General features: G+C 43.3%; 3 protein-coding genes across 4 annotated transcripts in view; 1 reads left to right on the top strand and 2 right to left on the bottom strand.

Moving 5' to 3' along the window:
* The window catches only part of U2af50 (U2 small nuclear riboprotein auxiliary factor 50), a 169,515-nt gene that overhangs the window by 126,189 nt on the left and 30,898 nt on the right, over nucleotides 1-12,428 (bottom strand). The window lies entirely within an intron of this gene.
* Larp7 (La related protein 7) lies at nucleotides 78-2,092 on the bottom strand. Its single transcript, XM_018107194.3, has 2 exons — nucleotides 1,780-2,092; nucleotides 78-1,720 (listed from the first exon to the last, which is right to left on the bottom strand). Exons 1-2 carry the CDS (start codon nucleotides 2,033-2,035, stop codon nucleotides 138-140), a joined length of 1,839 nt encoding a protein of 612 aa, XP_017962683.1. The 5' UTR covers nucleotides 2,036-2,092; the 3' UTR covers nucleotides 78-137.
* mxc (multi sex combs) lies at nucleotides 3,383-12,072 on the top strand. Of its 2 annotated transcripts, XM_089263603.1 has the most exons (8): nucleotides 3,383-3,799; nucleotides 3,865-4,032; nucleotides 4,090-4,282; nucleotides 4,339-4,645; nucleotides 4,734-7,971; nucleotides 8,035-8,661; nucleotides 9,348-9,987; nucleotides 11,734-12,072. In XM_089263603.1, exons 1-8 carry the CDS (start codon nucleotides 3,754-3,756, stop codon nucleotides 11,843-11,845), a joined length of 5,331 nt encoding a protein of 1,776 aa, XP_089119729.1. In that variant the 5' UTR covers nucleotides 3,383-3,753; the 3' UTR covers nucleotides 11,846-12,072. The 2 variants fall into 2 exon arrangements, with proteins under 2 accessions (XP_089119729.1, XP_089119728.1); XM_089263602.1 differs by having other exon boundaries at nucleotides 4,734-8,661.

The following is a 12,428-nucleotide window of genomic DNA, read 5'->3' on the forward strand; positions in this document are numbered from 1 at the left end:
TGGTCAGTGATACTGTTCATAAGCAGTTTAGTTATGTGTAAGAGGAGACTTCTATATAAATAAAATGTATAAATCTCTTTTTGTTAAACATGTTTATGCATTCAGACAGATACATTTTGTAATACTTTATAATTACATTAATTATCTGATGGAATGCTGGCACTTGTGGTCGGGTCGTTGATCACCTCGTCGACTGCATCATCAAACTTGATGTGCTTGGCCAACATCTTAGCGACTTTTTCACGTCCGCGTTTCTGCTGCACACGCACCTTCTTAGACAATTTGGCTTCGCGATCCTGTTCGATTTTGCGCCAGTATTGCGTTTCTGGCTGGCCGCGCAACACTTTGAGCTGAATTTCAGCACAGTTGAGCTGACGCACCAACTCTTCAGCGGCATTTGGTGTAACCAAACGTAAATGCGCCACCTGGTCGCCCTCTTTAATGTCCACATACTTGATGTCCGCGTATTGACGCATGTCGGCTTTGAAGTCCTTTACGTTAACGCACGGTTCGTGGAGTGAGCACTCGACAATGAGACCCGGTTGGTACTTAAAAAGCGGCGGGCGTTCCTGTGCCGCATCCTCAGCTCGACCCGCCAATTTAGTTTCGTCCGCCTCGTTGCCACCCGCGCCATAAAAATTCATATTCATTTTATGAACGCCAGCAGTTTTGTTGCGCTTTCGGCGCTTGGGCGGCACCGGCACTTCGGATACATCCCCAGGATCGTTAAGCTGTTCTGGCTCTTCGTGTCCACTGCTGGTACCGCTGGTACAGATACCCTTCACCTCTATCAACTGCTGCTGCTGTGCTTGCAACTGCGAGCTCATAACTGTGCACTTGTGCATTGGTTGTTGCGCCTGTGAAGTGCGCCAGAGTTTGCTCTTGGCTTCACTAATTAAGCGCCGCTGCAAATTGAGATACTTGTTGCGAAGGCTGCACCAGCTAGTCTTGGGCAATATTTTTAATTCCGACGCGCTGGGCTCAATGTTTGGCTTAAGTTTGTCTGCAAGAAGTCGCTTCTTTTGCTTACGACGGCGCTTCTGGCTCGTAGCCTCGTTTTGTTCCTCGTTGTTATTGTCACTTTGCTGAGAAATTTCCTCTTTAGACAATTCTCTAGCGGATGCTTCGCAATGATCTTTTAACGTGTTAAGTTTGGCCCTTTTGGTTGGCACGGTTTCCTGTATACCTTCCTTATCGGCTTCACGTTTGCTTGGCTGCTTGACTACAACATTTGTTTCCGATGCGGATTCTTGCCCATCCAAACTAGTCTTATTTCTTTGCTGGAGCTGTTGCTGCTGGAAGGACCGTATGCTAGCTAAATCACTGGGGTCCGTGTGCTCCACGGATAGAACGCCCTGGATTTGAGAATATGCCTTCAGAGCCTTCTCCACGGAGCTGCTCTTCTCAAATTCGATAAAAGCAAATTCCTTGATCTTTCGCGTGCCCGGATAATGTGGCAATGATACATAACTGACCGTGCCATAGCGGCCAAAAACTTCTTTGAGCCAGTCATGTGTTGCAGTTGCCGGCAGAGCTTCAACATAAAGGGTTTTATTGTTGACGTCCCGGTGCTCCGGCAGCGCAGTCTTCCGGCGGACTTTGAGTCCACTCTCGTCTAATTCCAGCAATTGAGAATTGGACAGCGACGTTGATATTTGCTGCACATCCTGAGTAAGTGTCTTGATTTTGTTGAATGTCAGAAATATTTCCAGCGGCACATCTACAAACAGTGGCAATGTTCTAGTATATACATATTCATAGATTTATGTGTTTACTTACATGGATCCTTCTCTATAAAGCGACGTAAAAAGCGATCCTTGCTGAGATTGGCGTCGCCAAAATAAAACTCCATCTGGCCGCGAATTGCATTAAAAAGGTGGCGTTTCCGTTTACGTCCTCCACCTTCATTTTTTGCCGGTGTCGGCACTGTGGGTTGTGTGCTGGCGACAACTGCTTCACCTTCAGCAACAGTTGTATTAGGCTTTTCAAACTCCGGACCATCATTCTTTTCCGCGATACCTGCTTTAGCTGCCATTAGCGTTTATTTTAAATAAAAAGATTTGGAGAGCTGATAGTGTGAGGCGTTGCCAGATCAATTAGTTTTAAAAATTTATCGTTGTGCATATAAATTAAAAAACAACCAGGACTATAAGTTTGCTCTTATTGTTATATATAAATATCAGATCTGGTGAGTTATTACACTATTAGTGATTTTCATCATATTAGCACACGATTGAGTGATAGTAGGTTATGCAAAGCGAACAGCTGATTTAACAGCGTGACGTCATTATTTCAGAAAATGTTGGGCGCGCATTTGAATTTGTATGAAAATCAAGCAATTCCGACACTGTTATTTGTTTTAAAACTAGTAGATTAAATAAAATGAGCTGGGCGGCTAATCACAAGCTCTACATAGATTCACGAATCGGAAAATATAAAGGTTTTCGCTCATTTTTATCGTCTAAGTCGTTTTCTAGGCATTTATTATCACCCAATCTCTTAACCACTTTTACTTTTGCATATAATGGCCTTAACAACTGACCAGAGACTGACTGGTCAGTGCCTTAACCTTACTATCTAAGGCTTAATTTTTGTAAAATTAATGAGTTACTACTAAGCATTACACGTTTCCCATCAATCCACACCATTAAACGTAATACTGATACTCAGCATTGTTAGCTTCTGCCTTGGTTTTTAGAGCTGAATCAAGGTTGATTATATGTATGTTTTCTTAGGCTTCAATACTCATCATCATGCACAGTTTTCGATTAGACTATAAGCACACCAACTGTATTTCATTCTACCGGTTGTTTCTGACATGACAGCAGGTATTTAGCAGCACTTTTATTGATGACCCCCCAACGTGTACTATATTTGAATGTGTAGTAAATTGGCATAAATAAACAATACTGATGGCGAAAACCCAGTTAACTATGTTCATCAACCATTCCTGCTAGCATAATGGCCATTTTGGCATATCATTACTGCTTTCGAGAAGCCTCTCAATTCATTCTAGTATATACTTAGTTTTTTTATTTTATGGCGACAAAATTAGTGATTGACAAATTTTAAGCTATTTACTATTGATATTTGCTTATATATACTTAATTTTGGTTGTTTTGGACCACTTGGTGGATGTCTGTTGAAGTGACCGCCAAGCTTCTGCTGGGATAACAGAGCAAAATCTGATATTGTGACGTCACAAGAGACCTGTTAATTAACATTAAAAGTAACGGGAGTACTCTTTGCGCAACCTACTGTGTCTTTTAGCAGTGAGCACATACCACTATCCAGAGAGTGCACATACTTAACGCGTTATCGATAGCTTAAAATTAATCATCTATAGAATCTGTGGGATAGCAGCTCTGCAGATTAACATTTTGGCGGCAAACATACGCTTTTGTTTAGGTACGTTGTACAGTGCGCGACGATGACTGAAGAATAAATAGAATCCGCTTTATGTACAAATGATTCAAGTTGGTTTGCACTCAAGCAACATCAAAAACCAAATTGAAATAAATAGGCAGAAAGTACAAACAAAAATTCATCATTATCATTATCGGCATCAACGTTGGGATCGGCAAAACAGTCAAGAAAATAGAAGCGAAGCATAACGCAACAAAAAGAAAAAAAAAAAGAACGGAAGAAAGCGACGCAAACAAACAAAAATAATTCATATTAAGTGTTCTTGCAATTATGTACGATAATTTGAGCACTACCGAAAATGTATGAAGTTTTTATTAATTAATTATAATGGAATCAATTGTATTGCATTCGGATATCGCGCGTCTCGTGTTGGGTGAGTTTGCGATTCCTACATTGTAAAATAAAATGCCTTATTAATAGTTATTGTCGTATTTTCAGGTTACTTTGTAAATAACAATTTGAGGCGTGCGGCACTCACATTATGTCGCACCTCACCACACCTGCGTCAGGAGTTTATTGCCTTGCGACAGGGTCTGCAACCGCACAACTTTCTAAATGACGGCCTGGAGGACATCATACGAGAACACGTCAAAATCACCAGCATGGGTAAATTAAAGCTAATTCCAAATATATAATCTGTTTTGACCGATGTGCATTTGCCAGTGGCCAATGCTGTAAAAAAGTTGCCCAACGACACTCGCCAACGCCTACAGCAGCTGAAGCTCTCCGAGCGAGTTGACGAGCTATTAAAATTGAATAGGTCAACAACAACATCAACAACATGCAACAAGGATAGTACCGCTTGTATGCGAAATACGAGTTCTAATACACAACACACACGTAAGAGACGTCGCGTGTAAGTAGCTTTAAATTTACATTTCTTCAGAAAGTACTCACTGCTTTTAATACTAGACGTGTCCATTCATTGCCATTGGATGAGCAGCATGCGAACCCAGACTTACCAACACCCTCGGAGCGTTTTAACTGTAAACGTCCGCGGCTACTAGATCCGCATCTGTACTGCAGCATTGGACGCACCGATCACATAGATGAGGAGTACCAATCGCTGGACAGCAGCACAACCAGCGACTTTATGGGTGAACAGACAGATGATACCCTACATTTTCGCCATGGGCATGGACCCAAAAATAATTCTACTCCTCGCACAGCTACTAGCGAAGAATCTGAGCTAATAATGCCAATGCCACAGACAATGCCAGTAAGTAAGCTCAAAGATATTCTGCGAGGCTTACTGATTTAGATTTATATACACGAGTATACAATAACAAAAAATTTGCACATTTCAGGAAATAACGCAAGCTATCATGACCAATCACGAGTTCCAAAATAAACTATTGAGCAATATAAACACGGCTCTGCAATCACTTACGGTACATGCACCCACGGCAGAATCTGTAAACTCAGAGGCGGTACTAGATGGTCTGGTAAGAAATATATTGGAGGCCACAGAGAAGGACCCATCATTTGATCGCATCATTCAGGAAGTGGTAGGCATGGATACACCTGCGAATGAGCCCATACCCACAGCAGTAGAAGCACCAGTGCCAGTCGCAGCGGTTGCAGTTGAGCCTGCACCACCGCAAACACCACTTATAATTCGTACAGCAGTGGCATCAGCGAATGCGGCAGCGGCGTCTGTGAATCCCAATGGAGATATTAATATGGGGAATGGTAGCAGTGGAAATGCCATAATTCTAAATGCAAACAATTCGATTGGCACGCTGATTGATCCCAATTTCAGTATATCCAAACTCATAGTGCTTAATTCGAACGAGAGTGCACAAAAGCAGCAGCCGACAGGAAACCTCAGCTTTGGTAGCGAGAATCTTATAAACTTCGCTGATGGTGGCTCTACTGTGGCAAATCCGGACTCTGTTGCCAGTGACGCGGCTGTAAACGGCGGTCAGGTGTGCGTCGACGCAACCAATGGCCAGCTAACTTTTCCTATGTTTCTCTCGAATGAAGGTCTGCTTTCGCATTTGCCGTTTTTGGTGAACAACGAGTGGCTGGCGCAGCAGTTGCGGTCCGATACATTCACCAACATGGACGTTTCTCATATTGAAATACCACTGCCGGAACCAATTACAGTCACTGCCAATCAGCTGCCACCCAATTCGATAATTATCAATAGCGCCGTGAAACAACCCCCAACGACAGAGGAGGAGCCGTCAAGGGAACCGCCGGCACCTCTAATTGCCGATCAAGCTAAGGCAGTGGCAGGAAATACTAGTCTACTCGAGCGCTCTGCGAGCAAAGTGGCCAGCGCGAGTGCTGTGCCCGCCTCGTTAGACTCATCGCGTCTGGCCCTGGAGCGCGTGACGCCTTCCACGTCAGGTATTGTGAATGTTAAAGCATTTCGCAGTCTTTCCACACCTCGCAAGCGCACTTCGCATGTACGAACGCTCAATTTCTCGCCAAAAGGAATCCCCCATACGCAAGGCGTGACGCCGCTATCCACGCGGCGTCTCCAGCAGAAGCAGCAGACTCTGCGACGAACGCAGCTCAAAACATTGAAAGAGAAAAAGGCTGAAGAGTTGATAGAAACAAGCGTACAACCGGAGAAGACAGTAATTATAAAAAATGTGGAGGTTCTGCCAAGTTTTGGTACCACTCCCAGCGTCCCATTAGCCACGAATGCATCTGAAGCTGTCGCAGCGCCATCTGAAAATGCTGCTTCAGTTGCAGCAAGAACACCTGCCGATATTAGTGGCAACGAAAGCAATGGTTGCGTACCGCCGCTCTTTGTCATGGAGGAATGCAGCAACCAGACGGTGATTAAGGCTGTCACGGCACCCAAGCAGTTGGCAACTAACTCAACGACAACGCCCAAGCGTAAGCAAGCGCGTCGTGCTGCGAACGCGGCCTGCAAACGCATTATTTCGCAGGCAGCAGTAGAGGACGAGCCAAACGACCAGCAGCAGGCGGAGAAGGAAATTTCCAGCTCATTGGATGACAGCAAAGAGAATAAACAGCTACCAACAACACAGCATGTTCAGCTGGCTGAGCAAAAGACTGAACTGAATAAAGAGAAAGATGATCTGTTGGCCGCCTGGCAGCGTCAGATGAATAGCACTAGCACCGACTTGGAGCTGCGCTTGCGCGAGATCAACGCAAAACGCCAAGAAGTGCTCCAAAGCAAACCGCGTGTTCGTCGCCCTAGACCTGTAGCGGCCAACAAAAAGAAAGCCCTAGCCCTATCGGTGTCCCTCATGCCGCTCACTGCTAGGAAGAGAACCCAAAGGCAGAAAAAACAGTCACAGCAACAGTCGAGCAGTAACAATGTTGAGAGCGAGTTTACCATAAAGATAAACACTCCACAGAAGCCACCAGTAAAACCGAAAGTTGTCAGCCAGGATATACACGAGCCGAAGGAAGTCGTAAGGGCCAAGAAGTCCAAAAAGAACAAAGAAGGCAAGCCAACTAAAGAACTTTTCAAGTCAAAGCATGAGCAGAAGCTCGAGTCTGTGCAGCAAACACAACAACCTATGAAGCAGCCAGCAGCTGGCAAAATGAATACAAAGGACAAGCCGGCAGATTGTGATATGTCCAACATGGCAGTTCTTTTGGAGACACCATTTAAGGTGACACTAACAGAAGCTAATGGTGACATACCGGCGACGCCCGGACCAATGTTGATGGATACGCCTTATGCTAAACTGCTTCCATCTGCATCGTTTCTTTTTGGCAGCGATACAAAGAGCATACTGGATACGCCCATGTTGACAGCCATTACGCCGGGCATGCGTCTCACGACGCCCTTTGGCCATGCGCTTAACACTCCGCACAGCAGCGCGGCGAAAACGGATTACTCCGGTGGCAGCTCCTATTATCGCCCAGATGAGGCCGAACATACGGACACAAATGCACAGTGCGCTCTGCCATCCGTGTCCCCAAGAGGCCTTGTGGAGCAGGCACCCAAACAATCGACAACTTGCATTGAGCTACACGCTGAGCGGTTGCCCGTTGAGCCGACGATGCTGCGTCGTGTGCGCTCTTTCGGTAGCGAGGCAGTGGATAGCATTGAGGGTGCCGCAGCCCTGTCTCGTAATGGGGAGTCGACGTTATTGGCAGAGACTCCGCACTATAAACTGGTGGCAGGACTGCCTGACGCTGTCGTGGACCATTCTAGCAGCAGCTCGAGTGGTAGTAGCTCAACCTCCTCCAGCAGCTCCAGTTCCTCAAGTAGTGGCAGCACCAGTAACAGCAGCCCCAATACATCCGCCTCATCAGCACAATGTGGTAGATTGATAAACGCTGTGACTCCTGCACGAACAATAAAACTATTGGAGCTAGAAAATCTATCTGATATTAGCAGCACTGAGGACGACGAGTGGCTAAAAGTAGCTGCTGCCTGCGGTTCATTGGATGCTCCACCGCTGGATATCGACAGCGAACCAGCTCAACTAGTTAGCCAGAATGGCGAGGTGCGCTATCCCTTGCGTAGTTGGCTGACACCAAGCAAAGAAGCTGCTACAGCAGCTACGGTTGCGACGAATGCTGATACAAGTGGTGACATGGCTCCTACTGCTCCACTTGCTCCACCTGCTCTACCTGCTCCACCTGCTCTACCTGATCCACCTGCTCCACCATCTCCATTGCCTGAGAGGATAGTGTCGAACGTAAAAGCTGAGAGAAAAATCAACTCGAAAGAGGAGTCTATTGAGCAGCGCATGATGGATTTAGCCGAGGTGCGTGAGCGCGTCAAAGCGAAGTTTAAGCAGCAGACAACGCCAAAAGGGCGACCCAGAAAAGTAAACAGAAAGCTGTCAGCGATGCGCGAAACAGCCAAACTGGCGCATCCCAATTCAAGCCATGGATATACATCACCTAAAAAGGAGTTTGCAAGTGTGAGCACGGAGAAGAAAGAAAAAGTGAGCAATGCAAGTCGACCAGTAAAGAAGCAGGAGACACCAGCTAACAAAGCAGTGAAACCGAAGCTAGTCAAGTCAAGTGAAACAGTCCAAATTAAATTGGAAAAGCCGGAACCGTCTAGCAGTAAACTTGATCCCGCGCTACTTGTTGCTCTAAATCTTAGCGCCAAGAAACAGCAGCAACAGCAGCAGCCCAGGGCTGGACGTATCGCTGTACAAATTTCAGCTCAACCTGCTCCATCGATGACCACGGGTCAGCGCCGTGGTCGACCCCGGAAGCCACCAAATATGGAGCCGTCACGGTGCAGCATGCGACGCTCCTCCCGACTGATTGACAACAAAAGTAAGTTGACCTCTAACTGTTTATCAGATTATCCCATTAAAAATGGGAAATCTGGGTATAATGGTTTTGTGAAAAGTATGTAACAGCACTCGATATAGCCCTGTCCGTCTGTCCGTCTGTGTGAACACCGAGATCTCAGTAGAATAAGAGCTAGAGACTTGATTTGGCATTCATACCCGTGTATGCCATACGCAGTAAGCGTTTATCATATTTTTTCCATAACTCATATATGGATGTAGTTTGTTTTAGCATAATTTGGATACTTAAGATTCACTGTGTACATATATACATTTGATGAATATATAGATTTTGTAATTTACAGATTTTGAATACCACTCCCCTTCGCCCCCAATTTGTAAAATAAAAAAACATATTTGAATTGTGTTTTGGAATATAGTATATAATATGATCACGTTCAGAAAGTTTCATGAAGATAGTTCCACTACAAAAGAATTTATTAAACAAGTAAATGCTAATAATATGGCACACACTGCAGCCCAATGGATGCATGTGTATGTATGTACATATGTTCTTGTATGTGTGTATAAGGGAAGTGAAAAATTATTGGAATAACAGGTGGGAAAGGTCAGGGTATCTCCTAATCGAGCAGTCTCGACTTGAAGATTCCTACTTGATTTTCTTTCCGTAGATCCATTTATGCTATACCTGTTGTTTTCTTCGTGTAGCTCCTGCGCCTGAAGATCCACGGCATTTCGTTAACGAGGAAGCTAGACCAGTGACGACATCCAGCAATACCAAAGTAACAAAAAAACCAGCTAAGAAACGAGCTGAGGCCCGCATTGAGACTGCAATGCCGCCACTAGCCACGCTGGCCGAAGCTCAGACAACGCATCAGTCAACCGAACAGCTGCAGCCTTGGAGTCATCCGCCTGAATCGAGCACGGCTCCCGATGCCAGTAGCGACTACGATCTGGATATGTGCCTGAGCAGCAGTCATGTGACCAACACGTATAGCTTTGCCTATGAGGACAACGGTAGCAAGCCGACGAAGCCTGTGCTCCGTCACCCGCCCGCGTTCTTCAAGAATTTTCAAATGCGCATCATGTTCGACAACGAAGTGCACAACGTACGCATAACGAGTCCACAGCTGCTCCACCAGTCACTGGACGCCAGCACCGAGGACAATGCAAGCCCCACTAGTATACGTAATATACCCAAGAAGCGCATCATTCGCTTCACAAGCGTGGGTGGCGGCAGCCAGGAGCTGGCAGCGGCCCATGATATGCCCATGGCGTCATCCACACCGATGGCCACGAATACACTTGGCGACGAGCACGATGATAACGACATGGAAGTGGCTTCAATGTAAGTGCAACCTTAATTTAATATGATAATCGCGCTGCCTCTATTTCTAAAAGTAAATTAAATCGATAGGCAGTATTATACTGTGAAAGCTTATGTAAATTAGAGCTTGAATAATTTAATTTATATATCATGAACCAGGTTTGTCTATTCTAATGTGTGAACACGTCGTTCTCATAATCCATAGGATATACAGACTTGTGTAGGTTTCAAGATTGCTTCAAATATTTTCAAAATTGTTTATACCGGCTCGCAATATCTTTAAAACACACATATTGCCTTTCAGTTCATTTATAATTAAAGGCTATAGTATACAAATTTCTATACTGAATTTTAGAAAGTGAGATGAGATGCCTAGCCGAGAGATTTTTGTCTCGTTATTTCTATACTCTGAAATGGCAAATTCGAGTATAATTGTTTTGTGAATATGTATGTAACAAATGAAATTTCATAACAATGCCCACACTGCAGTTGCAGAGAATAGCGCGTGCTTATACGTGCCACCGATATTTATTTATGTATTTATTTATTGAGAAGTTCGAGTTCATATAAAAATTGAAACTAACTTAACTAGTCTAGAGAGGGCTTGTTAAAAGTATATGTGTTATATAAGCATTTTATTGACAACAAGTAAGAAAGCTCTAGTCGAGACTGCTCGACTACGAGATCCCCTGAACCCTGCAAGCAACTGATATTTCAATAATAATTAGCAAACACACACGCACACACACACGCATCCATTAAAATACACGCACACACACACGCATACAAACAAACACACGCACACACATACACATACAAACAAACACACGCATACACACACACACACACTCACATATACAGGCGATTGCGCTTGGGTTGCGCTGCAGTGTTGGCAATATTTGGAAAACTTATTTGTTGAATAATCTCATTTCTAGACGTACGATCGTAATGAAACTTTCACAAAGTAATAATGATGTTTAAATGTATGTGTATACCGAAGCACAGGTTTCTAGTATTTGATATACGACTTTTACAAAGATGAGGATGAGGGGGTGGATTTAGAGGTGGGGGGTAAATTTTAATAAAAACCGAAATTGTATAAAATGAATCTTAATATATATTTAAAATTTGGACACTCTAGCTATAATGATGTAGGAGATATAATTTTTTAACTGACTTTCGATAAGGTTTTTTATCGATAAAAAATATCGGAATGAGTTATCGTTTTTTAGTGATAAACTCGATATGCGCGCGATATATATGGACATTTTAAAAAAAAGTTGAAGTCTCTAGCTCTTATATCTTCTGAGATCGACGCGTTCATACATACGGACAGACGGACGGACGGACGGACAGACAGACGGACAGGGCCAAATCGACTCAGCTTGTCGCCCTGATCAAGAATATATATACTTTGTGGGGTCTGCCACGCCTCCTTCTGCCTGTTACATACATTTCAACAAAACCATTATATCCTGATTTCCCATTTTCAATGGGTTCAGGGTATAAAAACTAAAGGCGCTGTCCAACTCATATATGTATGTACATATGTATGAATTGAAGCTTAAGAAGAGAGGCAGAAATTAGTTTGTTGTATATGTATGCAAATGCTTAACTTGGTCAAAAAGGAAAAAGCAGCTTTGCCGAAGTACATTCGTAAGCTAAACTGACTCACTCTGATTAACAAATAGATCATGTCATACAGTCTCTATTGCTATCCTGGTCTATCATATGTTTAATCACACTCTTCTTCCGATTCTTATATAGTAATACGCCGCAGAAATCCAACACGAGTGAGGAGCAGCCTATGGAGTTGCACGATGCTGGCGTTCAGATCGAGGATATTGAATCTATACTCTCGCATTTACATGGAACATAATCCCAGCGGTTTCTATTTATGTATATATATAAATATATATATATAATTTTTTTTGTTTAACTTTATTTTTTTTTTAATTAACAACTAATATTCAAAAAACATTGAAATGATCTTGATATTTAGTTACATAGAATTAAATATGTTGTATCAACGTATTGTGCGATACGAATGTTCGTAAAAGTTAAGTTAAATAAATTATCGGCTATACTAATTAAGCTGCACTCATATTTGGTTGTATGCGATGAAATCTTTAATATTAATCTATGTAAATATTTCTTGGGAATATTCGAATCACGAACGTATTTAATCAGTTGGTTTTGTAAATAATATAGTACAATTATTATATACGATATGAGATGGTACTATTCTACTACTACTACTATTCTAAAAAATATAAAAGGTTCCCAGGTATAAGACGCTGTTACACGAGCCAATATTCCAAATTTTAAGGGCCTTCCTTATATGCGAACGGCTTTCTCGGAGACAATGCACATAGTAAAATGTCGTTCACTCCTTTACTTCGAGCAGCATGGAACATTAAAAGAGTTTATATATATGCTGCTGTAAAGAAGGTGGAAAGAAC

This window comes from Drosophila navojoa, chromosome X, assembly GCF_054131105.1.
Source record: "Drosophila navojoa isolate 15081-1374.11 chromosome X, UAZ_NAV_1.0, whole genome shotgun sequence".
In the NCBI taxonomy this organism is placed as follows: domain Eukaryota; kingdom Metazoa; phylum Arthropoda; class Insecta; order Diptera; family Drosophilidae; genus Drosophila; species Drosophila navojoa.